Here is a 25,393-nt window from a genome sequence, read left to right as displayed (position 1 = left end):
CTAGGGAGCAACAAACCCCGTGTGCCACAACTAGTAAGCCCGTGTGCCACAACTAGTGAGCCCCTGTGCCACAACTACCGAGCCCATGTGCCTACAGCCCATGCTCCACAAGAGAAGCCACCCCAATGAGAAGCCCACACATCACAAGGAAGAACAGCCCCCGCTCACCACAACTAGAGAAAGCCCACAGGCAGCAACAAAGACCCAACGCAGCCAATAAATAAATAAATACATTTATTAAAATTAATTAATAAACTCTGGTGGATCCATGCTGTGGAACATGATGCAGCAACTAAAAGGAATTGAGTACTGATGCACAAAAGGAATGAACTATTGACCTTGCCCCTGGGATCAATCTCAAGGGAGTGATGCTGAGTGAAAAAAGCCAGTCCCCAAAGGTCACATACCGCATGATGCCATTTGTATAACATTGTTGAAATAAAATCATAGAAATGGAGAACAGATTAGTGATTGCCAAAGACTAGGATGGCGAGAGAGTGGTGGACGCAGCTACAAAGGGGTGGTTTCAGGGAGCCTTGTGGGGACGAAACACTTCTTTATCTTGATTTCGGTGGTTACACAAACCTACACATGTGATAAAACTGCATAGAACTACACTCACCTACACATATACACACACACACACACACACACACGAGTGCATGTAAACTTATGAAATCTGAATAAGTTCTTAGAACTGTACCAGTGTCAGTCTCCTGGTTTTGATGTTATACGACTTATGAAGTTTCCATTGGGTGAAACGGGGTGAAGAATGCATAGGACCATTGTGTACATCCTTTTTGGGAACTTTGAGTGAATTTACAATTATTTCAACATTAAAAGTAAGGAAAAAGGAAAAAGCCCTCCAAAGGCAGGTTAGGCTGAAAACAATATATTGATGTGTGGGGTAAACGTGTTGCCCAGCTTTATTCTGCTTCTCCCTGATGCTCTTTTTATTTGGATGCTTAACCAGTTTCATTAGGTCAGTAGCACTGATGTCGATGTCATTACACCTGCTTCAGATGCGAGAAAACAAGTTGGAAAAACCGTTGCTTACCTGTGTGCAGTCAGCTGAGCGGTGACAAACCTGGGTTTTTCTGACACTGATTTCATTACTCATTCGACAGATTCCGGCAGTGCTTTAGAAGCAGGCTGTAATTTCGTGGGCTTGAAGCCAGCCTCCTCAACAGTGATTTCTCTGTGCATTCCGCCCAAAGCAGCCCAACGTGGCCACTAATTTACTATAAAACAAATTAACAACCCCCACACACACGCATGCACACACGTGCACGAACATGGCTTCCTCAGAATTATTTTTTCCCCACAAGGATTTTTGCTTCCTTCCATTCAGGGCACGAAGTACAAGTGGGAGGCGGGGTGCTCCCTGGGCCAGTCACTCTTTCTATTAATAAACGTGAGAGAGAGAGGAAGCTTTATAGCCAGGCTGGCAAGAAGTCATCTACCCATTCTCTACGAATGCAGATATATAGGTATATGTGTGTGCATTCTTTCCCAGTAAGAAAAGTGGTCACAGCGTAGACAAGAAAGCTTTCTACACAAAATTATTTTTCATATCATTTCAACGTCAATGCCCCTCTAAGAGTGCAGACTTCTAAGTGCTCTCCTGTTTCAGTGTGCGGCCCTGAGCAGCTGATCAAAGCACTTGTTTTGAAACATTACACACTGAAAGCAGAGAAATAAATTCCAAGGCCCCAAAGGGTACCTACAAAGACAACAGAGCTTTGTGTGGCAAAAAGGAGAGAAGAAAGAAAAAAGGAAAAATACCTTAGTGAGAAAGGAATTATGCTTCTACGAGGGGTGAGTCAAACATCATCCACACTCTGGCTGTAGGCTTTATAGAAGGTTTAATATAACGCAAGTGCTGACAATTTTTGACTCACCCTGGCAGTATCCAGCAACTTCACATTAATGTGCTCAGAAGGCAGAATTATTCTGTCCTGCCTCCAGTTGTGAAAAAGTAAGTTCGCTGAGAAGGACAAAGTTGGCTCTTATCTTTTTGAAGTCCCTCTGAAAAGAATTCTGTAGTAATTTGTTTACCACCCAAGAGGCTCCCAACCTGCTTAGGGAAAGGCTCGTCTGGAAGTCTGTCCTGGCGACATCTTCTGTCCTTGGTGCGCACGGGGTAGCCTGTGGCCCCTGGGTTCCTACTGCAGGTGTTCCCTCCCCAGGCTCCAGACTCAGGACTCTGTGTTCTCGGTGAATGTGGGTACACTGTCTTCCTTTGATGGGGACCATAGCAAAGCCCGAGGCATCGTCTTTGGAAAGATGTAAAGAGTTCCTCAGTTATTCAGTCTATGGCTCACAGAACCCAGGACAATGGTGTGACATTAAGAGCAAAACTATTTTCAGCTTAAAGGGTAAATAAAGGGTAGTGTTATCATCCCCGAGTTTCGCTTAGGTAGCTAATTTGGACTCTCTCTTAACTTGATGAAGCATCTAAGATACCAGCTAATGCCTTTCCAAATGATCGATGAAATGGTGATCAACTGCAAAGAGAATGGCTGGTGGGGGGAATAAATGAGGAGCTTGGGATTAACATTACACACTATTAACGTATAAAATAGACAAACAACAAGGTCCTACTGCAGAGCACAGGGGACTATAGTCAATATCTTGACTATAATGGAAAAAAAATCTGAAAAAGAATATATATGTGTATACAGAGAGAACTGAACCAGTTTGCTGTACACCTGAAACTAACACAACATTGTAAATCAACTATACTCCAATATAAAATTTTTTAAAAACAAATTTAATCAGGAATTTTTACAAACTCTGCATAAAAGGGGGAGCCAAAAGTTCAATAACTAAAAGTCTGACATACTGAGCTGAAATTCCTGTACATCGAGTGTGAAGTAAATACTTATTAAAATGATGCTTTTGCAAAACGAAAAAAAGTGAATGATAAAAGGAAACAGCCAAAATCCCCCATACAACTTTCATAAAATTTAAGAAATGAATGATGTTTTCATGAACAAGTAACTGTGTTTTACCTTGACTGACAAAATCACCAGACATCACATATTAGACCCTCAGTGTAGGTGGCCCACTCCAGGCTACATCAGTGGGGCACGCAGCTCATGCCTCAGTTTGATTCTCTCTAAGCAGCGACCCGAGGCCCAAGGTTGCCTCCATTTCATGGCTGTGCCATGTTGAGGACCCAAGGTTGCTCTGGAGGTGTTATCTGGAAAGGGAGAGGCGGGGAAGGTGGACGGAGAGTACCTCTCTCCGCTGAAGGTGAATCCCATTACTTCACTCACGTTCACATTCATGGACCAGAGCCTAGCACGTTCCAGTGTACCCACAGAGGACGTGGGAAACATGGAGGGCCCCATGGTGCTGAGAAGCCCTGTGGACCCCACCAAGCCCTCCACTCAGCTCTCATCTCTAATTCACAATAGAAAACTCAAGTGACTACCAAAAAGAGAGAGAGAGTAAAGCATCCTTTATACTTCAGAAAAGAATGCATACCTTTAGAAACAGACTCACAGACACAGAAAACAAACTTACAGTTACCAAAGGGGAAAAGTGGGGGAGTGATAAATTAGGAGTTGGGATTGGCATACACACACTACTATGCATAAAACAGATAAACAACGAGGTCCTACTGTACAGCACAGGGAACTCTACTTGATATCCTGTAATAACCTATAATGGAAAAACATCTGGAAAAGAATATATAACATGTGTAACTGAATCACTGTGCTGTATACCTGAAACTAATACAACATTGTAAATCAACTATACTTCAACTTAAAAAAAGGATACATAAAAGACTACAATTATCATCTATGCTTTTCAATTGACTTGAAAAAAGTCAGTCCTCTGAAGTTAAAGATTTTGGTCATTAACTATTTTTCATTAATTACTATAAAGGAGGGTTCTAGGAAAATGTGATTCTTCCCTCCAGCGGGAATACTGTGCTAAAGCCAACTGTTTGCTTACTACGTGAAAACCCAGTGTGAGTGTCTTCATTTTCCACAAGATTTTTCTACTCTGAAAATAACTGCACAAGAAAGATCCACATCAGTCCTGTTCTTCAGATTTTGGATACAAAGTTTTAAACACAAGTTTTGATCATGTTTGCCAATTTTTTAACATGTAAATAATTGTCTTTCAGGGTTTTACGTTAAAGATTGGGTTTTCACCACTGGATTATATTTTTAACGGCAAACATCTCCACTAGCACCACCAAGTGCTTTGTTTTAGCAAAGGTAAAGTGTTTTCATGGGCTTCTTTGCTCTTCTGAAGTTTTTCTGAATGAGAATAGAAGATATATAGCATTAGGTAGTTTTCTAACTTAGCCTGAGTTTGCTTTTGTTCTTGAGAATGTAAATCTAACATTTCTGAACACACAAGCGAATGGCAGTGATGATAAAAGCGATGGTTCTGAAGTGCTTCTTGTATGTTACTAGTCACACCAGGCTCAGGGCGCACGGTTAGAAGCCTCGTATTCTTTGGTGTCTCCGGATTCTCAAACACATCTTGACTGCCAGGGTGTGTGAGAAGAGGCACACTGGGCTTCCCTGCAGCCTGCTCAGCATTGCTATACCTGGAGGCTCTGCCTACGGAGCCAGTCACTTTCTGCTGCCACTGATGGCTGTGTTGTCAGATGACATTGACTGAACCACCAAGGCATCCTCACATAGGACACAGAAGACGTCTCAGTAACTCATGCCCATGTTATATTCATTATAATATTCAAGCAGATGTTGCATTTCTGAAATGAGTGAGATGTCAACAAAAACTCTAATAAAGGAAGTTTGGCATGGAGATAAGACATTCTGTTATCAATTTTGAAAGGGAGGGAGACTTTTAATAGCAGACGACACCACAGAAATTAAAATTATCAAAGTAGAAAATGTCAAATAGAGAAATATGTTTGAAAAGGTCTATCAGAACACAGAGACGAAAAATAAAGAAATCAAAAGTATGAGGGAGGAGAGGAAATAAGCGATATGGAGGACAGATCTTGGAAATTCACCTTTAAGGATGGATGAAAGGAACAGACTGAAAGGTGATCTGAACAGATGAAATAGCAGTAATCTTTTTTTTAAAAAAAAACCACAGTTTACATTCCTGATATAAAGATTTCAGATAATAATTTGAGAATACATATTGTATTGCATCAGACAATGAAATCTAAACCTAGTAATATCTTCATAGAATGTTCAAATTTCAAAAATTAAGACATTATTTCTGTAAGTATCCAGAGAGGGAAAAAAATGAGATTACCTACAAGGAAACAAAAAAGGACCCTCACCTTATCGTTCTCTGAAGCACTAAACTGAAAACAGGAGACTTATAACTAGAGAGCTTTGCGGAAAAAAACAAATGTGTCTCAAGACTTACTCATAACCAGGTGTCGTTCATGCCTTAACCCAAGAGAAAGATATTTTAAGAGGTGCAAGCATGTGGATAATATGTGATCCAGCCACACTTCCTGTGTAATCACATGAAAATACAGGGCAGGGCAACAAAACATGAGGGCAAAGTGAGAACCCAAGAATGAGAAAGTCACAGTTTGGAGGGATTGGTGGTAATTACTGAAACAGGTAATCAGATGGAATTATTAGTAAAAAGCAACTGTAAAATGTGATTATTCTTTAGCAGTCTGGTTACATTATAAAAAGAAAGGGCGAAAGAATGAGGGAAGAGGCTTACCACTCCAGATAAAATCACAGAGAAAGAGAGAGAGGAGGCATAGGGTCCCATTCCTCGTGTCTGGAGGAAAAATTTGGAAGAATTTTTCACCGGCTGGCATCGCTAACACGGAGCGAGGGGAGTCTTTGAGGAGGGTGGAGCCAGGTGCTCCAAAGGGAAAGGCAGTGATGCTCCCTCGACTGTCCAAAGAACGTCCAGTTCAAATGGGACGGAGGTTATCCTTTTTTAAAAGCCCTAAGGAGGCACGTGGAAGTGTTTGCAGAACAAATGACTGTGAGTTTCAACTTGCTTTAAAATCATCCAGGGGAAGAGGGAGGCAGAGCAGATAAGAGATGAAGCAAAATTGGCATCACTGTTGAAACAGTGATGAAGATTAGAGTTTGTTAGTATATTTGCTCTGGGTTTTTTAATTTTGAAAATAAACATAATAAAAAAATTTTCTTAAAAATCACAAAAGCTAGAGCTTGGAATTTACCCTTTAAAATTAAATAACAAATTAAATAAATACAAAAACACAGCTTTCCATGTTCTATTTATACACCACCGTGGGAGCAGCCAGTATATGCTTTAGACTTTCAATCATGGATAGCATGATTGAACTTGACCTTTCAGAAAAAAATTTTAAATGGCAAAAGATCCTGTCCAGAAGTCTAAAAAGTATACTATAAAAATCCTGGTTGGCCTCAGTGTACTGTTTGGATTTTTATTCATAAATTTTATCACTCTCAGGTTTTTAACTTATGGTTAGGAATAAATATATCTAAGTCTCATTTCCATTGTGCAAGAAATCTCATAACATCATGTTGGCTTTCCTGCCAAAATCAAGCCAGGCTTCACAAAACCACTGCAAACATCTTAGAAAATTTAAAGTTTTGCCTTTTTGCAGGGTAAAGATGTAGATGAAATTTACTGGGAATCTTAGAGAGTAATCTCGTGTTTTAGGCTCAATCTGAACCATTTATATCCATTCTGTGCAGAAAGCAATTCAGATTAGGCTTGTATCATTTGAGAGTTTATTTTAGAAACCTCTGCAAAATGGTTTTCTACTTAGTGCATTTAAAACGACTGAAAAAAAGTAATTTTAAAATGAAGCAACTATGTTGAAACATAATAGTTTAAACCATGCAGTGACAATTGGAATATATGCAAATATTCAAGAATAAAACCCAAATTGCAGACTACGTAATTTAATTTGACATCAAGGATGTTACCAAATATGCTTTTCCATAAGAATCTATTTTGTTTATGATTTTGAATTCTTGACACTAAAAATTATAACATTCATTTTCAAGTGAGAGACCAGTCCAAGGACTGTTATTCAAAAACAGAATGAGAATGAATTAACTATCAAAAGCTTAGTCTCAACACATTTTTGTAACTGCCTGTTCAAACTGCACCTGACTAGAAGAGAAAAGTAAACAGCAGGAAGGCAGAAGTCTGGCAGCTCAGGAACCTGACCCCAGGGGTCTGTGGAAGGTGCTGGAAAGGGCTCAAATCAAGAGTTGGCTGTCACTGCCTCTCTACGTCCTCACTGCCAGCTCCCCAGAGACAGAGTCTGGCCCCATAGGGTCTGGTACCTACTCCTGGGTCAACAGCCCTGGCCTTTTGTCAGCTGTGAGACAACCTTAAACAGTTGTCCAGCACGTGTTTTGAGCGACTGCAATTTTGAATCAGCGCATGGACCTCTCAAGGCCACCACATCCCCGAAGGAGATGGCCCTGATTTTCATGTTTGAGTTCTGGCCTCTTTACATCCATCACTCACAAGCTTTATAATCACATCTCAGAGATAAAGCCACCCGTCTCCTCTGTTTATCCCCATTTAGCAAAGATCCGTGGATGGCCCCCCTCAGCTGAAGCACAGTCACCAGACACTCCCTCCCCCAGGGACACAAGTGGATGGTGGAGTTTTCGTGTGACTCTGCTCTCTCGAGTCAGACCAGGTTGATCCAGCGTGGGTCACCCAATAGCCCCAGACACACAGGGACATGACTATTTTTACCTGTAAGTTATCAGGAAAGGTTGCTCGAGGTTATGTAAGAAACAGTTGAGCAAACTATGGCCAAATGGGATAAATAAAACGTGGCTAGAAAGAAATGATCAAAGCATTCAGTATTATCAATTTCACACCACAATTCCCAATTCTGTAACAAATCTGCTGTCTCTGCTTCTGCGAGTTGGATTTAGTCCCGTTTACTTAAGACTTTCATCTGTGACCATTTGCGCAGACTTGTCACATGTTCCGAAGGATGTATTTTTTGAAGTGTTCAGTGGAAGAGAGAACTTTGTTGCCATCAGCACCATCCTAGAAGGACATGTACGTGATTCTACGTACACTTTTGCTGCAGAACAAGTTCGCTGGAGTGAAAAATAAGCATGTGATCAGCAAATAAGAGCCAGGTCCTATCACTTCCGCTTTTCTGTTTTTGTCTTTGCCTAAAAATGGCTGCCAAGTGACTGTTCCTAGCAGCTCACTAATGGTATCAAGGCCTGTAGGCCTCCCCTTTCCCAGAGTTGCAGCCTCGAAGAAAGCCAGGCATGTCCATCATCTTTTGGCCCTGGGGGAGCCCAGGCTCTGGGGGCCCATCACTGCCCCATGTGCATTCTGACAACACTGAGAGAGGCAAGTGAGGGTGGGGAGGGTGTGAGGGAAGGAAGCAAAGAAGGTCTCCCCGGCACCACGGGCATCAAATCAGCCTGCACCCAGGGGGAGGTGAGAAGTTCGTCTCCCTCTTCCCCACCCTTCACCTCAGACCCTTCCCCGACAACCCAGGCATACTCTGGGCACCTCATCCTCTCATTCTGGTCTGTTTTTACCAATTAGGAAAAACATAAAGTTCAAGTTCATCTGGCAGTTAGATGTAAATAAACTATACATTGTTCATCCTCATGAAATCTGCAGGGAATGCTAACATTAGATCCACAAGCAGGAACTCCCAAGAGTGTAATCTGGGGCACATAAAATCTAAGCAGGAGAGAGGCCTGGTATTTGGCTCTTTCTGGCCACTCCCCAGAAGCTGCACTGCGGCCTGGTCCAGCCCCAGTCCCACCTGGCACTGGTTCTACCGCTGGTTACAGAGCAGTGTCACCACCTGCATTCTCCCTGTGTCCCCACTTCACTCCAGAACCTCCTCTGTCCTGTGCAGTCTTGGCCAAAGGCCAAATAACTCTGCTTGGCTCACCCATCAGACATGGGATTTTTTAGAGACATGAAGTCACAAGGGAGAGAGAAAAAAGAATCCATTTGGATTGCAGGCAATGGGGGAAGCAGAAGGCTGACTACACTTTCAAATTCCTTCTCGCTGCGTCAAGATTCAGCACTCGGCTGCTTTGTTGGCGCACAGCTCTCTGTCTCAGGCGCAGATGCAAGAGCCAGGCCGAGGATCCCAAGCCCAAGATGGCTCTTCTTTGTTTCTTAGAAGAGTGGAGGGGATGAGGGACGGTAAACAGTGACATCTGGTGGAAATGCAAACACTGCAGGATTTAAAACAAGTAAAACTTGAGGCTTGGTCCTAACTAATCAAATTCTGATGACTTGAAGAAGTCCTTTATCCCAACTGCGAGAGTTCGGTTATGCGCATCCTTCCCGCGTGCCCGGGTCCAAGCCACCACCAGGCAGTGTGATGACATAAAGTGGTGTCTTTGGAATAGCGGGAATGGCTTTTGAATTCAGGTCCAAGTTGGGTTTAATTCTCTGAGTCTTGGTTTAATCTGGAATCACGACAGTAATACCTGTCACATATAATCGCATTTGGTTGGTTTTTTTTTTTTTTAAATCAAATGCTTTGAATTTTAAAAAATGACGTGCATCCCAGGATCCAGGCTTCCCTGGGGAACCCCGGGGCCCACGTGCCAGTTCCCCACCACAATTGTTAACCCAGTTATTTCCATCTACAGGTGGGGCCTCACACCTGCTGGTCACGTGGTAAGAGCCCAGTCAATGTTGATTGATTAGTAGATAGAAATGCGCTATTACCCTGCTTCCTTCCCACCACGTGAGTGAAACCCTAATCAGAGATACAGAGTTTTCTCTTAACCTCTTTAATCTAGGGTCACTGTTACAATCTTTCTTCATCCAAACATCTCATGTCCCAAAGGAAATTAATGATAGTTATGAGTCCTGAATGGCCACAAAATGTGTCATGTCAAGTCGGTGCCAGCCTCCAGCTTCTTCAAGAAAAACACTCCTTCTCAAATGCCAGGCAAAGCCAACCAATTCAGCCAGGTCCAGCTCCAAGAAGTCAGGGGCCTCTGACAAGTCCTCGGGCAGCCAGGTGGCAGAGGGAGGAAGCTCCTGCGGCCTGAGTGAGGCTCCCACAAAGCCGGGGTCATGAGGACCCGCTGGGGGAGCACAGAGCCCATGCAGCCTTCCACTTTGCACGAACAGCAGCTCCCATTGCGCTTGTGTCCTGTTTGCTGACATTTGTGCTCCTGCAGGGTGACACTGGTGGATCCGGCTCAATGGGGACAAACAGAGTGCCGGTGTCCCCTTCTGCATCAGGCCTGCTCCAAACACCCATTTTAATAAACTCATACCTTCCAGGCTTGTGCAGGGAAGTGCGGCAGATTCTGTCCCACTGTTTCTTGTCTTTTGCAACATAAGAAGACATGAGACACATCATCTAAAGTTAAAAATCATGTCTTTTAAAAAATCTTTTTATTACAGAAAATGTCAAGGGGTGGGTGGGATGAATCAGGAGATTGGGATTCACATATACACACTATTGATACTATGTATAAAATAGATAACTAATGAGAACCTACTCTATAGCTCAGGGAACTCTACTCAGTGCTCTGTGGTGACTTAAATGGGAAGGAAATTCAAAAAAGATGGGATATATGTATACGTATAGCTGATTCACTTTGCTGTACAGCAGAATATAACACAATATTGTAAAGCAACTATACTCCAATTTACAAAAAATGTCAAATATACATAAAAGCAGAGAAAAATAGTATGATAAAACCCAGTGTCCCCATTACCCAGCCTCCACAATCGTCCAATCCAAGTCATGTCATTCCTCAGCTCATTCATTTAACAAATGCTGCTTGAATACACACTATGTCCCAGGACTGCTTTAGGCTTTTCAGGCACTGGTCTGAATAAGGCACAGTCCTGACACACAATGGGCTTGGAGCCACACAGGGAAACGGACTGTCACTGTCACAACACAGGGCAGGAAGTGCTGCAGTTGAAGAAAGCAGCCGGGCAGCTGACCCAGCCTGGGCTGAGCTGAGCCTCAAAGGCGAAGTGGGAGATGCCCAGGGAGAGAGGGGGAGGCCCGGATAGGGAAAGGGGCGTGATGCCAGCAGAGGGAAAAGCGTATACAGAGAGCAGGAATGACACTGAACAAGGGGGTTTAGGAGTTGAAGGACCCTTCAAATGATTGGAGCTTGGAGTATAAAAGAACAGTGAGAAAGCTGGGTGAGTCAACAGAGCATATCACGAAGGTCTTTTATGTCACCTTGAGTCCTGCAGAGGCGTGAGGGGCCGCTGAATGGTTAGAGGGAGGAAGCAGCACCATCACGTTTGCCTCTTAGAAAGACCACCCCTCCTGCAGGGTGGGAGGCAGAGTAGACTGGACAGAGGCGAGGTGTAGACTGGGGGCCCTGTGGGGGAGGCTGCTGTAATCTAGTTAACGAGCCAGGTGGGCCAGCGGGGCTGCTGAAGTGCACGCCTGGAGGCTCTAGAGCTCTCCCTGTGGCTTCTGCTCGGCATCTCCACTTTGAGGCCGGGCCCAGGTTTGGGTTTGCAGTTGGTGTACGTGTGCTTAGGGTTCAAATGACAGCGGTGCTGGAACCTTGTATACACAGGTACACAAGTGAGGAAAGAGAAGACTGAAGACTGTGAGTGTCTCTGCCCCCTGCACTTGTCATGCTTGTACTTGCCTTCACCGGCCCTTAGGATTTTAACAAAAGGGTTTTTCATTTCTCAAAGTTACTGACATCAAGCCTTGAAAAGTCTTGGGATAAAATATCAGAATGTGAATCCTTGTTGACCTGCTCCTTTATCTTCTTAAGAGAAACTGTGTATGCAGTGAAAAAGAAATCCATGACTTAAAATTATTTTAGACTATGACTGTCAACCATTTTGGAAAGCTGTGCTGTACTAAGATTGCAGACTTCCTTGCAAAAAACAGATAATTAAATAGAAACTTTGGACATTACACCGAGTTTCAACTATATTGCATTACGTTTCAGAAAAACAATCTTCTGGACTCCATAGATTTAATTTACCAAAGGTGTCTAATGTTATGAGGCAGAGTCTCCTAAAGTCTTCACTTTGGTGTGCATCCTTTACTATCTAAAATGTCAGGGGGGTGGGGGGGACTTCCCTGGCAGTCCAGGGTTAAAACTCCGCCTTCCAATGCAGGGGGTGCAGGCCCGATCCCTGGTCGGGGAACTAAGATCCCACATGCTGAGTGGTGCAGCCATTAAAAAATAAATAAAATAAAATAAATAAATAAAATGAAATGTCAGGGACATCTCTGTTAGTGCCTAAAATAACTATTCCTTAAGTTTAGGGTAAATCAGGCTATTAAGGAAACTGTATTATTCTTTTAAGACCTCAGAGAACTAACCAGTTTAGTAAGGAAATGGAGAATTAACAGCCATGGGATGAACTGACCTAGTACCCACAGAGCTGAACTCAGTAATTCAATCTCTGGAGCAGATGTAGAAGCATAACTAGTCCTGGAATTCTTGTTACTCACTAAGTGTGAGAAGAATGAGAAATTGGAATTTTGGCCTAAGAGAATCCTCACTGTGGTCAAAGGCACTTAGTTACAGCTGGACACCATCACAGGAGGCTATGAGTCAACAACGTCCCTGTCATCGGTTACTGTCACTGTCATCAGTGAATAATGACCATGTGTCCTGCATGTGGGGTCACGAGGCATCACGGCCAGGAGTTACAGGCTGGTGGCCCAGCTCTGCTTTCTCCTCCTCCTAACAAACATCATCTCACCTCATTGGTCCGCAGTTTCCTCATTAAATAGCCCCTGCGGAGGTGGGGGCAGGGAGCGGTGATTAGTCAAGTAACATATATGAGAACATTTTGTGATTGTTCATCCATCAGGGTAAAAAAAAAGTCAATTATTTTTATGATAAAAATAAGTATGAAAAATATAGTGGGGATTTTGTTAGACGACTGCCTACTATTTCCTAGGAGTGGCTTGTTTGGTAAATACATATATATATGTGTATGCGTGTATATAAAATTTTTTGAATTGTAATTATCCATGATTTAAAAGAACTATACTAGTTTATACAAATGAAATTCTTATAGAGCTGGAGATCCCATAAAAATCACTAAAGCTTCAAAAATGAGTTTTGAATTTTTCTTTTTAATTTTCTGATATTTTATGTAATAAGAATTCCCTTCCTGATCTCTGCAGATGTAGAATATTAGAGCAGACAGAGCACAGGTTTTAGTTTAGTTTACTTTTATATTCCTTTCTTTTTTTTTTTCAACCTCTTAAATGAACTAACAGATAAGAAAGAGGGGGAAGGAAGATCTTGAAGTCTTAGGACTTTGGTACATGGATCTTTTTTCTTCTTACCATTTTTAAATGTTTTAATTAATCTGCATTTTTAATTGAAATATTTGAAATTAGAATCGTGCTGCCCCACAGTTGTGAACTAATACGATTGTCGTGGTCACCCCACACAGGCAGGATGGACATCCCCATCCACCAAAAACGTGGTTCTGATGTCTGGACCAGTGAGGCCACAGACACACCAGAGAGCATGCAAAGGTTTACTACTCACATGCTGCAGCCTTTGAGGAGGTCAGGGCAGGATGCAGGCAGGTCCAGAAATGGCTTGAGAGAGCAGAGAAAAAGGATCTGCCAGGCATTTCCATGGTGGAGCTGGGCTGCGGGTTCTCCTCCGCTAGGCCCAGGGCTTACCTGGTTAGAGCTTCCCGCAGGAGCCAAGGGAGAGGGCACCTGGCCTCCGATATCAGCGGCCCAGATGTGGGGCAGAAGGGGGAGAACAGTGGGGTCTGGAAGCTGTCAGCAGTCAGGCATTAAAAATGGAGTCAAACTTTATGACAGATTCTTTGTTACAATAATACAGAGCATAGAAGTGCATACAGTACAGTAAGTCTCCATCTGGCCAGTCGGCAACCTTCATTCCCCCATAGAGGTAAACGCCCTGCATTCTTACCAGCTTCTATGTATCCTGCAGAGATGGTCTTATGCATATAAAAATACGTATACACACAAATACACACACCCCTACCTCATTCCCTTTTACTAAAGATCAGAGGATGGAAACCAGACAGCCCAGGGTTTGCTTAAATTCCTTCACACTTGTTCTGTTGCCTAGGTAAGAGTCTTTGGCTAGGTAAGAGTCTTTGGAGAGGTCATTCCACCTTTCTGAGTCTCAGTGCAGCCTTCTGTTACGTGGAGATGACACTCACACCTTGTAGGGTTGTTACAAGATTGTATACATCATTCGACCAATGTCTGGAACGGGACACATGATGTCCCTTTCACCTTGCTTTCCTTCTACTTCTCCGGCTGCTGTTTTTCAGCCTCTTTTGCAATTCCTCTCGATTTACTGACTCTGACATATTGGAAATTCCCTAGGTTTTCATCCTGGGCTGCTTTCTCACTCGGCTTATTCTCCTTGGCTAATCTTGGCTGTGTTGACAGCTTTGAGGCAGCTTACGGGTGGTGACTCAGCTCTCTGTCCTGCAGTCCACACAGGAATGTACAAATGTCTACTCACCATCTACAGTGAAATGTCTAGGCATGTCAAAATTAGCAATCTGTCTTTACCGTTCCCCAAACTTTTTCGTGATGGTAAAAGGGTACCAACATCCACCCAGTTTTGAACTAGAAATTTAGAGGCACAACCCTTGACCTTGCTCTTGTCCTCATTTCACACCCCTAATCAGTCTCCAAGGTTTGTCCACACTACTCAAAATTTTCTCTTGATCTGTTTATTTAGTTATCTCCATCTTTTTAACACTTTCCTACATCAAGTTACTATCATCTCCTGAAAACTGTTTGCAGCAGCCTCTTCTCTGGTCCCCTCTTTCAAGTCATACCTGCCTCTAAGCGACACCGCAAGTCAGAAATCATCCTAAAACACAAACCTGACCGTGCTAACTCCCTGGTTCAATTTTGTCTGTGTTCCCCATTTCCATCTGGATGTGTCAAACTCCTTAAGTGGGTTCAATCTTGTTCTATGTTTTCATCTCTTTCTAGGGATCTTACCCAATCCCAATAGCTTTAAATATCATTTTATGCTAATGATTCCTAAATTTACCTCTCTGAGACTCCCACCAAGACCTCTGTCCTGAGCTTCAGGCTCTTTCACAGCAGCTTTTTGGACATCTCTGTTTGAGTGACTCACTCACATCTAAAATATGTGTTTACCTGGGCTCCTGATTTCCCTCCCCACCTTAATCACTTCAGCAAGCCACCCAACTGCTCAAGGCAGAAAGCCTAGGAATTATCCTTGAGTCCCTTTTTCTCAGCCTGTACAACCCATTAGTTCTCTCTACAGTGTATCTCAGATCTCTCCACTTCTCTCTATTTTATTCCCATTACCTGCCCAAGTCACCCTCCTCTCTCACCTGGACCAGTGCAAAGCCTCCCATTTCACCGTCCCCGGCTTGCCCCTGCCAATTCACTCTTATGCGAAGCAGCCAAAGGAGTCTTTAAAAAATGTAAATCACATGATGTCACTCTCTTGCTTAAACCTTTCACTGGTTCTCATTGCTTTTAAAATAAAATCCAGGGACTTCCCTGGAGGTCCAGTGGTTAAGACTCTGTGCTCCCAACGCAGGGGGCGTGGGTTCGATCCCAGGTTCAATCCCTGGTGGGGGAACTAAGATCCTGCATATCGCCTGGCGCAGCCTAAATAAATAAATAATAAAATAAAATCCAAAATCCTTACCGTGACTTGCTTGCCCTATTCAGTCTACCTAGACCCTTGCACCCCACACTCAGCACGTATGAGAGCAGGTCATTTTCTTCCCCACTCACCTTGAATCCAGAGCATCTAGGACACTGCCTGGTACTTAAGAGAGAGTTAATAAATGTTTGTTGAAAGAATGAATAAATGAGTAGCTTACAAGACCCTTCTTGGTCTAATCCCTGCTTCTGCTATTCGTTTTCTACTTTCCCAAAACACAATCTAGTTTCTACTAACATGCTAGGAACAGGATGAGAGTTGACAATGTATATCTTGCAGCAGAAATCAACATGAAAGAACCCCAAGAGGTAGGTGAAGACTCTTTGGCAGAACCAGGGTCCATTAACTCAGCCACTGGCACCCCCACCCCACCCCCACCCTGGGGGGGCTTTCTCAAGCTCTTCCCAGCTCACACCTTTTAGAGTTTTGAGTGTTTTTTTCAATTGTGGTAAAATATGAATAACATAAAATTTACATTTTAACCATTTTAAAGTGTATAATGCAGCAGCACTAAATGCATTCACAAGGTTGTGGAAGCACCACTACTGTCTACTTTCAGGGGTTTTTCATCAACCCAAACACTCTGAACCCATTAAACAACACCTCCCCATTATCCTCTCCCTTCCCCCATCTGCCTGTGGTAACCTCCATCCCACTTTCTATCTGCATGTTTGCCTGTTCTTGGTACCTCATATCAACGGAGTCATGCAGGATCTGTCCTTCTGTGTCCAACTTCTTTCACTCAGCATAACGTGTTCAAGACTCATCCATGTTGTAGCATGTGTCAGAATTCCATTTCTTTTCATGGCTGCATAATATTTGAGTCTGCTCTTCAATTCATTTGTCCAACAAATATTTATTGAGCACTTTGTTAAGAGCCAAAAACTGTTCTAGGCACTATTGATATAGCAAAGAACAAAAGGGAAGCAGTTACTACTTACATCGTACTAATAAACAGTGAATATACAGTATGCCAGATGGTAATAGGTTCTATGGAAAACGACTATTACAAGGACAGCTGTATAGGAAGAGGATATCTCAGAGGTAGGGTGAGAATTCATGTAGAGCCTTGAGAGGAAGTGCAAGGGCTTTGGATTTTACTCTGAAAAGAGCAGCCAATAGAAAGTTTGGATTTGCAGAGTGACATAATCTGACCTACACTGTAAAGGAAAACTCTGGTTTCAGTACTGAGACTAGAATATGAGAGAAAATGAGGCAAAGAGGAAGTAAACATACCAGATAGGACTATTCCAACAGTCTGGGTGAAAGATGATAAGACCTGTAGCAGGGTGTATTTGTTAAGGTGCTCCAGGGAATCAGAACCAATAGGATATATATGTGATAGATAGATAGATAGATAGATAGATAGATAGATAGATAGATAGATAGATAGATGAAAGAGAGAGGGATTCTAAAGAATTGGCTCATATGTGGAGGGGTTGGCAAGTCTGAAATCTGCAGGACAAGCCAGCCCTACCGATTGGAAATTCAGCTGAGAGTTGGAAACTTAGGTATGAGTTAATGCTTCAGTCTTGGTCTGAAATCCACAGGGCAGTCCAAGCAGGCTAGAGACTCAGGGAGAGTTCCTGTGTTTCAGTCTTGTGGCCAAATTCTTTCTGAGGGAAACTCTCTTCCATGCCTCTTCCTAGGTCCCAGTGGTCTCCTGGCAATCATTGGTGTTTCTATGCCTGTAGAGGCATCACCCTGATCTCTGCCTTCATTTTCACATGGTGTTCTCCCTAAGTATATGTCTGTGTCCAAACTTTCCTTTTTTATAAGGACAACAGTCATACTGGATTAGGGGCTCAGCCTATTCCAACAAGACTTCTTCTTAACTAATTACAACTGCAACAACCCTATTTCCAAATAAGGTGATATTCTGAGGTCTTGGGGGTTAGGACTTCAACATACAAATTTGGGGGAGACCCAATTCAGCCTATAACACAGAGTGACAGCTGTGTTAAGAGAACATGAAAGGGACTTCCCTGGTGGAGCAGTGGTTAAGAATCCGCCTGCCAGTTCAGGGAACATGGGTTCGATCCCAGGTCTGGGAAGATCCCACATGCCACAGAGCAACTAAGCCTATGCGGCACAACTACTGGGCCCGTGTGCTGCAACTACTAAAGCCCTCGCAACTGGAGCCCGTGCTCTGCAAGAAGAGAAGGCACCACAATGAGAAGCCCCGTGCACCGTGTCAAAGTACCCCCCCTTGCCGCAACTAGAGAAAGCCGGTGTGCAGCAACGAAGACCCAACACAGCCAAATAAAAATAAATTTTAAAAAATTAAAACAAAACAAAACAAAAATAAAGTTCAGGAAAAATAGGTCATCTCATAAAACTAAATCTAATTTCAAATTCCATTCTGTGATCTTAATTCTAAAGGTCTCAGAATTTTTTGGTAAAAAATTACGTTAATTCTGCCATAGGTGTTACCTTTATGAAGTGGTACTATTTAAAGGGTGAATGAAAGTTTTCAATTTGCCTTTTAAAGGGGTGAGACTTTGTTCGTATTGATTAGGGGTGTGGTGATTTCCTCTCTGCACCGTTCAATAACCAACATGATCAATTAGGGAAGTGGATCCTCGATCAGAATAAGGTATTCCTTACATCTCCCGGATCCCTAAGGAGCAGTGCTTTCAGGAATACGGATTCCAAGATGATTTCATTTGGTGGCTAAGTTTTTTAAACGCTCAGACTGTCAACTAGAATCTGGCCTAAAAGGAAGATAGGGCTTTCTAGAATGATCGGCACCGCCGGTGGCTTAAGTTCTCTCCTCAAATCGCTTTTCTCAGACGGAATTTTGTGGCTACTTTGGTATTCCGTGCTCTGACCTTGTGGAACGACCAAAGGAAGTGGACAGGTTTCAGCACCCGACACCTGTCATGCTTCACACTCCGCTAGTCGGAGAAGCCTTGGCCCCACTCAAGACAGCAGGCAGAACCGGGGAAGAAGGCCACTCCAGGGAAAAGGAAAAGGCGAACTTCTCCAGAAGAGCAAAGGCGCCGGGCCTTGCATCTCCGGGGCCTAGTCCGGGATATTATTCTGCCTGAACATTCCACCACTTCCCTCACTAGCGGCTCTGTCTCGGCGCACAGGACCGAAGCGGAATGCCTAACGAAGCGTGTCGAGGAGGGGCGTCCAGCGACTCCGGAAGAAGGGTTGGGCCGGAGGAGAAGAGTCAAATTACGGTTCACACATTCTCAGAAAACCATCTGAAAACCTGAGCTGGAGACGCAAATTCTGGGACCCACGAAAGGCCGCTGGAGCTCCCTTTGGGCCCCCGGCAGCCGGGCGTGCGCTCTCCGCTTTGTCCCAGCCCTAGCCTGAGCCGGTCAGGAGGGAAGGCCGCGCGGGTGGGCTCGCCAAGCTCCGGGTCTCCGGGCACCGAGCCGGTTCTCTCTGGACTTCCTTAGCATAGGGTCCTTCCGGCCCGGTGTCCGCGTCCGCTGGGGTGCCGGCGGCCACGGGCACTGCGCGGGAGCTGACGCGGCCGATGGCCCACGGTCCCCTCAGGTGCGCACGGGGTTAGCGGCGACCCGCCGGGGGCAAGGGGCGCCGCGGCGGCCGAGTCCCCACTCCCATTCCTACCCCCGCCCAGGGGCTCGTCACCTGCTGACCACCTCCTCGCCCCCACCCCGGGAGACAGACGCTGGGCGCCAAGACCGGCTCTGAGCGCGTCCCGAATCGCTCATTTCCCTCTCGAGCGCGCTGTTGGCGCTTATCCAGCAGCCTCTCGGGCTCCCAGCTCCAACCCCTGAAATAAACGCGGCGCCCGTCCAGAAAATGGGGGAGGGGAGGGCAGCGTGTGCAAGCGGAGAAAGAAAATACTGGGAGAACAACCCCGTTCTCTAGGAAAAGGTAATGAGGGGAAGCGAAACTGAACTTGCTCGGAAATGCAAACCAAGCTGCACTCGCGCCGGGCGCATACCAACGAGCGAAGGACGAATCCGCCGACGCGCCCGGCGGCTTCCCAGAAAGGGCCTCATGAATGAGAATGGGTTGCTAGGTTTCCCCGCTGCCTCTGACACCCGCTTCCCACAGGACGTCCACCGGCGAGAGAAAGCAGGCCGGGCCCGGCCCCTGCAGAACCGGGGAACCGCGCCAAGCCCGCAAGGCCGCCCGCGGCCGCTCCCGCCTTCAGGACCCTGGAGAGCGGCCGCCCGCCCCAGGGACCCGCGCCGCCACGGCGCGCCACGCCCCCTCCCGCGCCTCGCCGCCAAGTCTGCATTCGCCGCTTCCCGCCTCCACCTTCACCTTTCTCGGCAACCACCGCACTTGCTTTTCACAAACAGATTAAACTGTCTTTTTGTTTTGCTCGAGGGGGCTGTTTGGATTGGGGGAGTTAGGTTCCGGTTTGTAACTTCACTAAGTACTAGCGCACCAAGAAACCCCGAGAGCTCCAAAACGAGAGCCTGAAAAAGGCGGGTGACCTTAAAAAGCCACTGAGTTCAGTCCTTCACTTCGGAAACTCAGAAGAATAAAGAATTTCCCAAGGTTAGCTGTGAAGTTTGTTTCAAGGCTGAGTCTAGAGCCCTGGGCCTCTGACTGCTAAATTAATGTTTCCCTATACTTTACAAGAAAATAATAATTTTATCTTAATTTTGGCCGCTTAGATCTGCCAAGCAACAAGTGGAGGGTGGAAAGAAAGGCCTGTGTTCAGGGGAATAAGATGGACACAGGGAGTGTGGAAAGGGGCCCTGCAGACTGTGCATTTAAGTCCTGGTCTCCCCCGACCCCAGTACCCAGCACAACCAAAGTCAAATCGCCAGCCCCTTTTCCGCCAGCCTGAGGACGCTTCAGTCTTCCGCTTGTATCCAAGCCTCCCCTGAACACCTGTCACAAGGACCTAGTAAACTCCTCCAACTTCTGTGCCTCTGGTAGAGCCCTGAGCACTCTGGAAGGTGGGAAAGAACGGGGGGAAAGACGAGCAGAGGCAGAGCCAGAGACGCAAAAGTGAACTAGACTTTCATCCAAATTCCAAAGAACCAAGAGAGGTGAACACAGACGCTCGTGTCCACGTCACCTCACAGTTAACATGCCTCCCAATTCCCTGGGAATGTTAACATTCCCATTCTGATTAGTTAGGTCAGGGGAGGGTCTGAGATTCTGCGTTTCCAACAAGCTCCTGGGTATTATCCAAGCTGCCGGTCCAAGGACCACCTTTTGACTAGCACAGAGTTAGAAAGGGGTGGGGGGAGAAAGGGAGAGAGGGGAAGAGGGAAGGGGGTGGGGAGAGGGAAGGGAGGAGAATCTAAGCAGAGGACTTTCCTTTTGCTCTCGCCGGCCTTCTCTTGCACCCCGAAAGTAATGCCTCGAAATGCCGCCCCAACTGGCACTCCGCACTTTTTCTTTAGTCTGTAGCCGGACGCGACAGTGACGGTGTGTGGTTTTGTTTCTCTCTTCCCCCGCCTCTCGCCCTGCCCGCCGCCGGCCCTGCACAGCCTCCAGGCTCGCCCGCTGCCCCGAAGCTGCTCGGCCTCCTCTCCGGCACGCTCTCCGGCCTCGCGCGCTTCTTCGCTCACCTTCTCCGGCGACCCCCTCCGGAGGCTCCCCTGCGGCGCCCGGACTTCTCCCTCCTGCTCCCCGCCTTGCCGGCCGCTGGGCTCGCGCAGGGGCACGAGGAGCGGCCGGGCCGCCTCTTGCTCCTGCTCAGAGCAGCTCTGGCACTGCCCGGCCGACCCCCAGGGGGGCACCTGCCCCGGGAAGAGGACGCCAGCGCGGGGCAGAGCTCGTCCACGCCCGTGAGTACAGTGGTGTCCACCGCCCACTGCGCGACCTCACCCGGACGCCGGCATCCAGGGTTCCTCCCCAACCCCGACTGACCCACTCCACGCGGGGCCAGCAAGGGGTTCCGCCAGCAGGGTGAGAAGGGGTGGGGGTGGGGCGGGTAGGAAGGTCGCGGCCCGGCCGAGCACTTTCAAGGAAAAGGCACCGGCGGCCTGCCTGACACCCTTCCCGCCAGGAGACCCTCGAAGCTGCTTTCCCCGGGCCACTTCCTCCCAGAGTCTACGGAAGAAGGAGGCGGCCCCCCGCCCTGCCCGCCCTCCGCTAGGCTACTTCCCAAACTGTCTCCCGGAGTCGCTCTCCTCCCCCTCCTCCACTGCTCCCCCGGATGAGCCCCCGCCCCCTCCGCGCGCTCCCCCTCCCCAGCCCCCCGCTACAGCGGGCTCAGGAGGCCAGGAAGGAAGTGACGTGATGTTATTTTAGTGTCAGGTCAGCTTGCAGCTGCAGTTTAGCCCTCCAAGCTCGGGCGCAAGGCCCCGGCCCCCTGACTGCGTCTCGCTCCCGAGGGCACGCCGGGGGCTATAGGACTCCCTGTCCGCAGAGCTGGGCAGCGGGGTTCCCGCCACCCTCCGGGTCTCCCCCTTCCCGGGACTCCAGTCGGGAGTTAGCCAGCCCCCCCGCCCCCACCCCCCCAAAGCAGCCGGGTGGGGCCTTCGGCTCCGGCTGGCGGGGAGGGGGCGAGGAAGCCCTTTCCAGTGCGGGACCGCCGGAGACCGAGGCTGCAGTCGGGGGGATGGGGGGACAGAGCTGGGAGAAAGGGGAAAGGGAGATGGTGGGGACTGGCCTCTAGAGGCGTACAGTCCACGGCCGGACCCTCCGGGTACTGGCACCCTGGCGCGCCGCGCACACACTGGTCCCTCCCTCCGCCGCTCCATTCACAAGATCCGAGCGCGCTTTCCCGCACGCTGGAGTCCCGCTCGGTCCCAGCGCACGCAAGCGTAGGGAGAGCCAAGGGGGCTGTGCGGCGCCCACACTCTCGGTACTTCCCAACTCGGGGCCGAAGAAGGGGACCACTGCCCCGGCGCGGTTGGGACCCCCCCAGCCCCCGCCGCAGAGGAGCGTGCCGCCGCGGGAGGGAGGCGAGCCCTGGGACGGCCGGCCGGGGAGGGGGCAGTGAGGGGCGGGGAGAGGCAGAGCCTTGGGAGGGAGAGGGAGAGATGAGGGAGACAGGAAAGACCGGGAGCCGAAGGAAGAGGAAGGCCTGGGAGGGCGACGCGAGCGCAGCGAGGGCAACACTTAGAATTATAATAAAAATAAGACGCCCGCAGGACGCATGCGCACTGCCGAGGGAGGCGAGCTGGCCGCCGCTTCCCCTCGGGCTCGCCCGGCGGACGGTGGATCCGTGAGTACCCGCTTCCTCAACGTCCCCTTCTCCGCTCCGGACTCGTCTTCAGGCCGCGGGCCGGGAGGCAGCCCGGGCCGGGCGGGGCGCAAATGCTGGGCAGGACCGCGGCGGCGGGAGCGGGTCGGCGCATCGGGAATGCGGGGCTTGGGGTGTGACCGTGTCTCGAGGGGGCTCCGCCGGGGCGTCCGTACGATCCGACCTCTGTGGCGTGGCGTCCGTGAGTGCCTGGGCCGTGGACACCCGAAACAGATTTGGGAAACTCCGGGCGCCAGAGGCGGGCGGTCTGAGCGCAGGTGGGAAGGAAGCGGAGACGCTCCCGGCATCGCAGCGGAGACGCGCCACTCCGGCGGCGACCCGAGGAGCCGGGCGGGGAGCGGGCGCCCGCCGCGGACCCCGGGGGTCTGACTCGGTGTCGGCACCGAAGCTCGGAAAACCCAACGGGAAGAACTGTCCCCACCCTCTCCCCGCGCCAAGGAGGTGGAGGCGGGCGCCGCGGGCATTTTTCTTGCAGGAACCCAGCGACTGAGTCTTCCGCGCCCCCCGGGGCTGCACTCGGAAGTTGGAACGAGTCTGGCGCCCGGGCTGCGGAGACCCGAGCGGGCAGTAGGCGCGCGGGGACCTCGGGGGCGGCGGTGCGCGGCAGGGGGGTGGGCTTTGGGGGGGCCGGTGGGCTCGGCGACTCCCCTTCCCCCGGGAGTTGGCGGAGTGGGCGGGGAAGGGGTCGCGGAGGCGGCGAGGCGCCAGCGGCGGAGGAGGGGACCGGTGCGCGCGGGCCCTCTGGCGGCCGGTGGAGTGGCGGGAAGGGATGCGCAGCTGGGAGGTCCCAGCTGCGGGGTGCTGCGGGAGCCGGCGAGCGAAGGGCCTGGGGAGAGGTAGCTCCCGGGGACTCGAGTGGCTGCGAGCCCCCGGGACTCGCCAGTGCGGGAGGAAAGCCCGGGCGGTGGAGAGCGCTGGCGCGGGGCCGGGGGCGTGGCCGCGGGTGCAGATCAGCCCCCCCGCGGGTGCAGATCAGCCCCCCCGCGGCGGGCCTGGTGGAGGGCTGAGCCCCGAAGCAGAGTTTCAGTCCACGTGGAGGAGGAGGGCTCTTCGAGGGCACTCTCCCCCACTTCTCTTCCTCCTTAGAATCCGGCCGAGGCCGAGCGCTCTTTGTCCGCCCCCGCCAAGCCGATTGGCCGGAGGGCGCGGGTTGTGGCGACCGCAGCCGGTTCCTGCGGGGCGGGCGGAACGTCCCCAGCCCACGGGCGGGGAGAAGCAGTAACTCGCCGCCCCGGCTCGAGTTGTCCCCGGAGGCAAGGAGCTTCTGCACCGTCTCGTTACCCTCCTGAGTCGCCACCCCTCCTCTGCAGCGCTGGTCGCAGGGCCCCGGCGTGGCTTGGCTTCGTTTCACTTCTGGTGGTTCCAGATTGTGGAATTGACCAGACAGGGGTCCGAGTTCACGAACTGGTGTGACTTCCTCCCCAGACTTGGCAAAGGAGATTTGTAATGGAAAGACTATCTGTAAACTCTTCGTTTTTTGCTCACCTAATTTTCTACTGGGCCTCCTGTTTATCTTCTGTTCATTAAGTGGCATCTTTTGTATCACGCATCAGTATCGCATATGCGGGGAAGTATTGCCTAATGGATAAGAGTCCTGGATTCAGTAACTGTCTAGATTCAAATCTCAGCCTAGCTGTGTGACCTCGGGCAAGTGGCTTAACCTCTCGGTGCCTCAGTTTTATCATCTGTAAAATGGGGATAAGAAAAGTACCTGCCTCACAGGTTAGCTGCCAGCATTCAGGAAATTAATACAGCAGAGCTCTGGTACATACCAAACAAAAGTTATTATTACTGTTGTTATAGTGATGCTAAATTGGCTAAGTAGATTTCAAAATATAAAAAGATCAGGAACAAAATGCATATTTTGTTTGTTGTAAAGAGTATACATGATGAAATAGATGTCCATCAAAATTAGAAAAATAGAAAATGTTTTCTATGTCAGTATCTAAATTAAAAAACAATACATTTCTAAAAATAATATATTTCTACATCATCTGGGCCCCTTTTTAAAATTTATTTATTTATTTTTTGGCTGAGTTGGGTCTTCCTTGCTGCACTCAGCCTTTCTCTAGTTGCGGAGAGTAGGGGCTACTCTTCGTTGCGGAGCATGGGCTGTAGGAGCTCGGGCTTCAGTAGTTGTGGCTCGCAGGCTCTAGAGTGCAGGCTCAATAGTTGTGGCGTATGGCATGTGGGATCTTCCTGGCCCAGGGCTCAAACCCGTGTCCCCTGCATTGGCAGGTGGATTCTTAACCACTGCGCCACCATCCTTGAAGAAGGAAACCATGGTCATCTCCGGTTGTGAACTGGATACCTTACCTTGGATTTTGCATCTCCGAACACATGTTCTTAGACCCAAATCCAGGGCATTAAGCAGGGAGTGACTTCCTAGCAGGCTCCCAAGCCAGTTCAGGAGAACTGAGTTTTGAAATCACATGTATCAGATCAGGTCCCATTAATGATTATAATGTGAATCACTGTCCAACTGGGAATATTGCCAGTTGGTTTTCTGCGCAGCACCAAGGTGACTCACAGTGTGACCTTCTTCTATTCACATACAAATAGTGTCAGCAGCAGCTAATAGGGTTCACGCAGAGTCAGAACCTAGCATTTAGTA

At 48.2% G+C, this 25,393-nt stretch overlaps 2 protein-coding genes across 2 annotated transcripts in view; one reads left to right on the top strand and one right to left on the bottom strand.

Annotated features, from left to right (window-relative positions):
* ATP6V1H (ATPase H+ transporting V1 subunit H) overlaps nt 1-21,543 on the bottom strand; it is an 86,026-nt gene extending 64,483 nt beyond the window's left edge. The window contains exon 1 of the mRNA XM_057734850.1: nt 21,137-21,543. The gene's annotated coding sequence lies outside the window, so the exon portion shown is untranslated. The remainder of the gene's footprint in view (nt 1-21,136) is intronic.
* Nucleotides 21,544-22,612: 1,069 nt separating this feature from the next.
* Nucleotides 22,613-25,393, top strand: part of RGS20 (regulator of G protein signaling 20) — a 51,399-nt gene continuing 48,618 nt past the window's right edge. The window contains exon 1 of the mRNA XM_057734852.1: nt 22,613-22,740. Coding sequence (XP_057590835.1) covers nt 22,672-22,740 — 69 coding nt within the window. The 5' untranslated portion in view covers nt 22,613-22,671. The remainder of the gene's footprint in view (nt 22,741-25,393) is intronic.

This window comes from Hippopotamus amphibius, chromosome 5, assembly GCF_030028045.1.
Source record: "Hippopotamus amphibius kiboko isolate mHipAmp2 chromosome 5, mHipAmp2.hap2, whole genome shotgun sequence".
Classification (NCBI taxonomy): domain Eukaryota; kingdom Metazoa; phylum Chordata; class Mammalia; order Artiodactyla; family Hippopotamidae; genus Hippopotamus; species Hippopotamus amphibius.
This window is presented reverse-complemented; position numbering and strand designations above follow the sequence as displayed.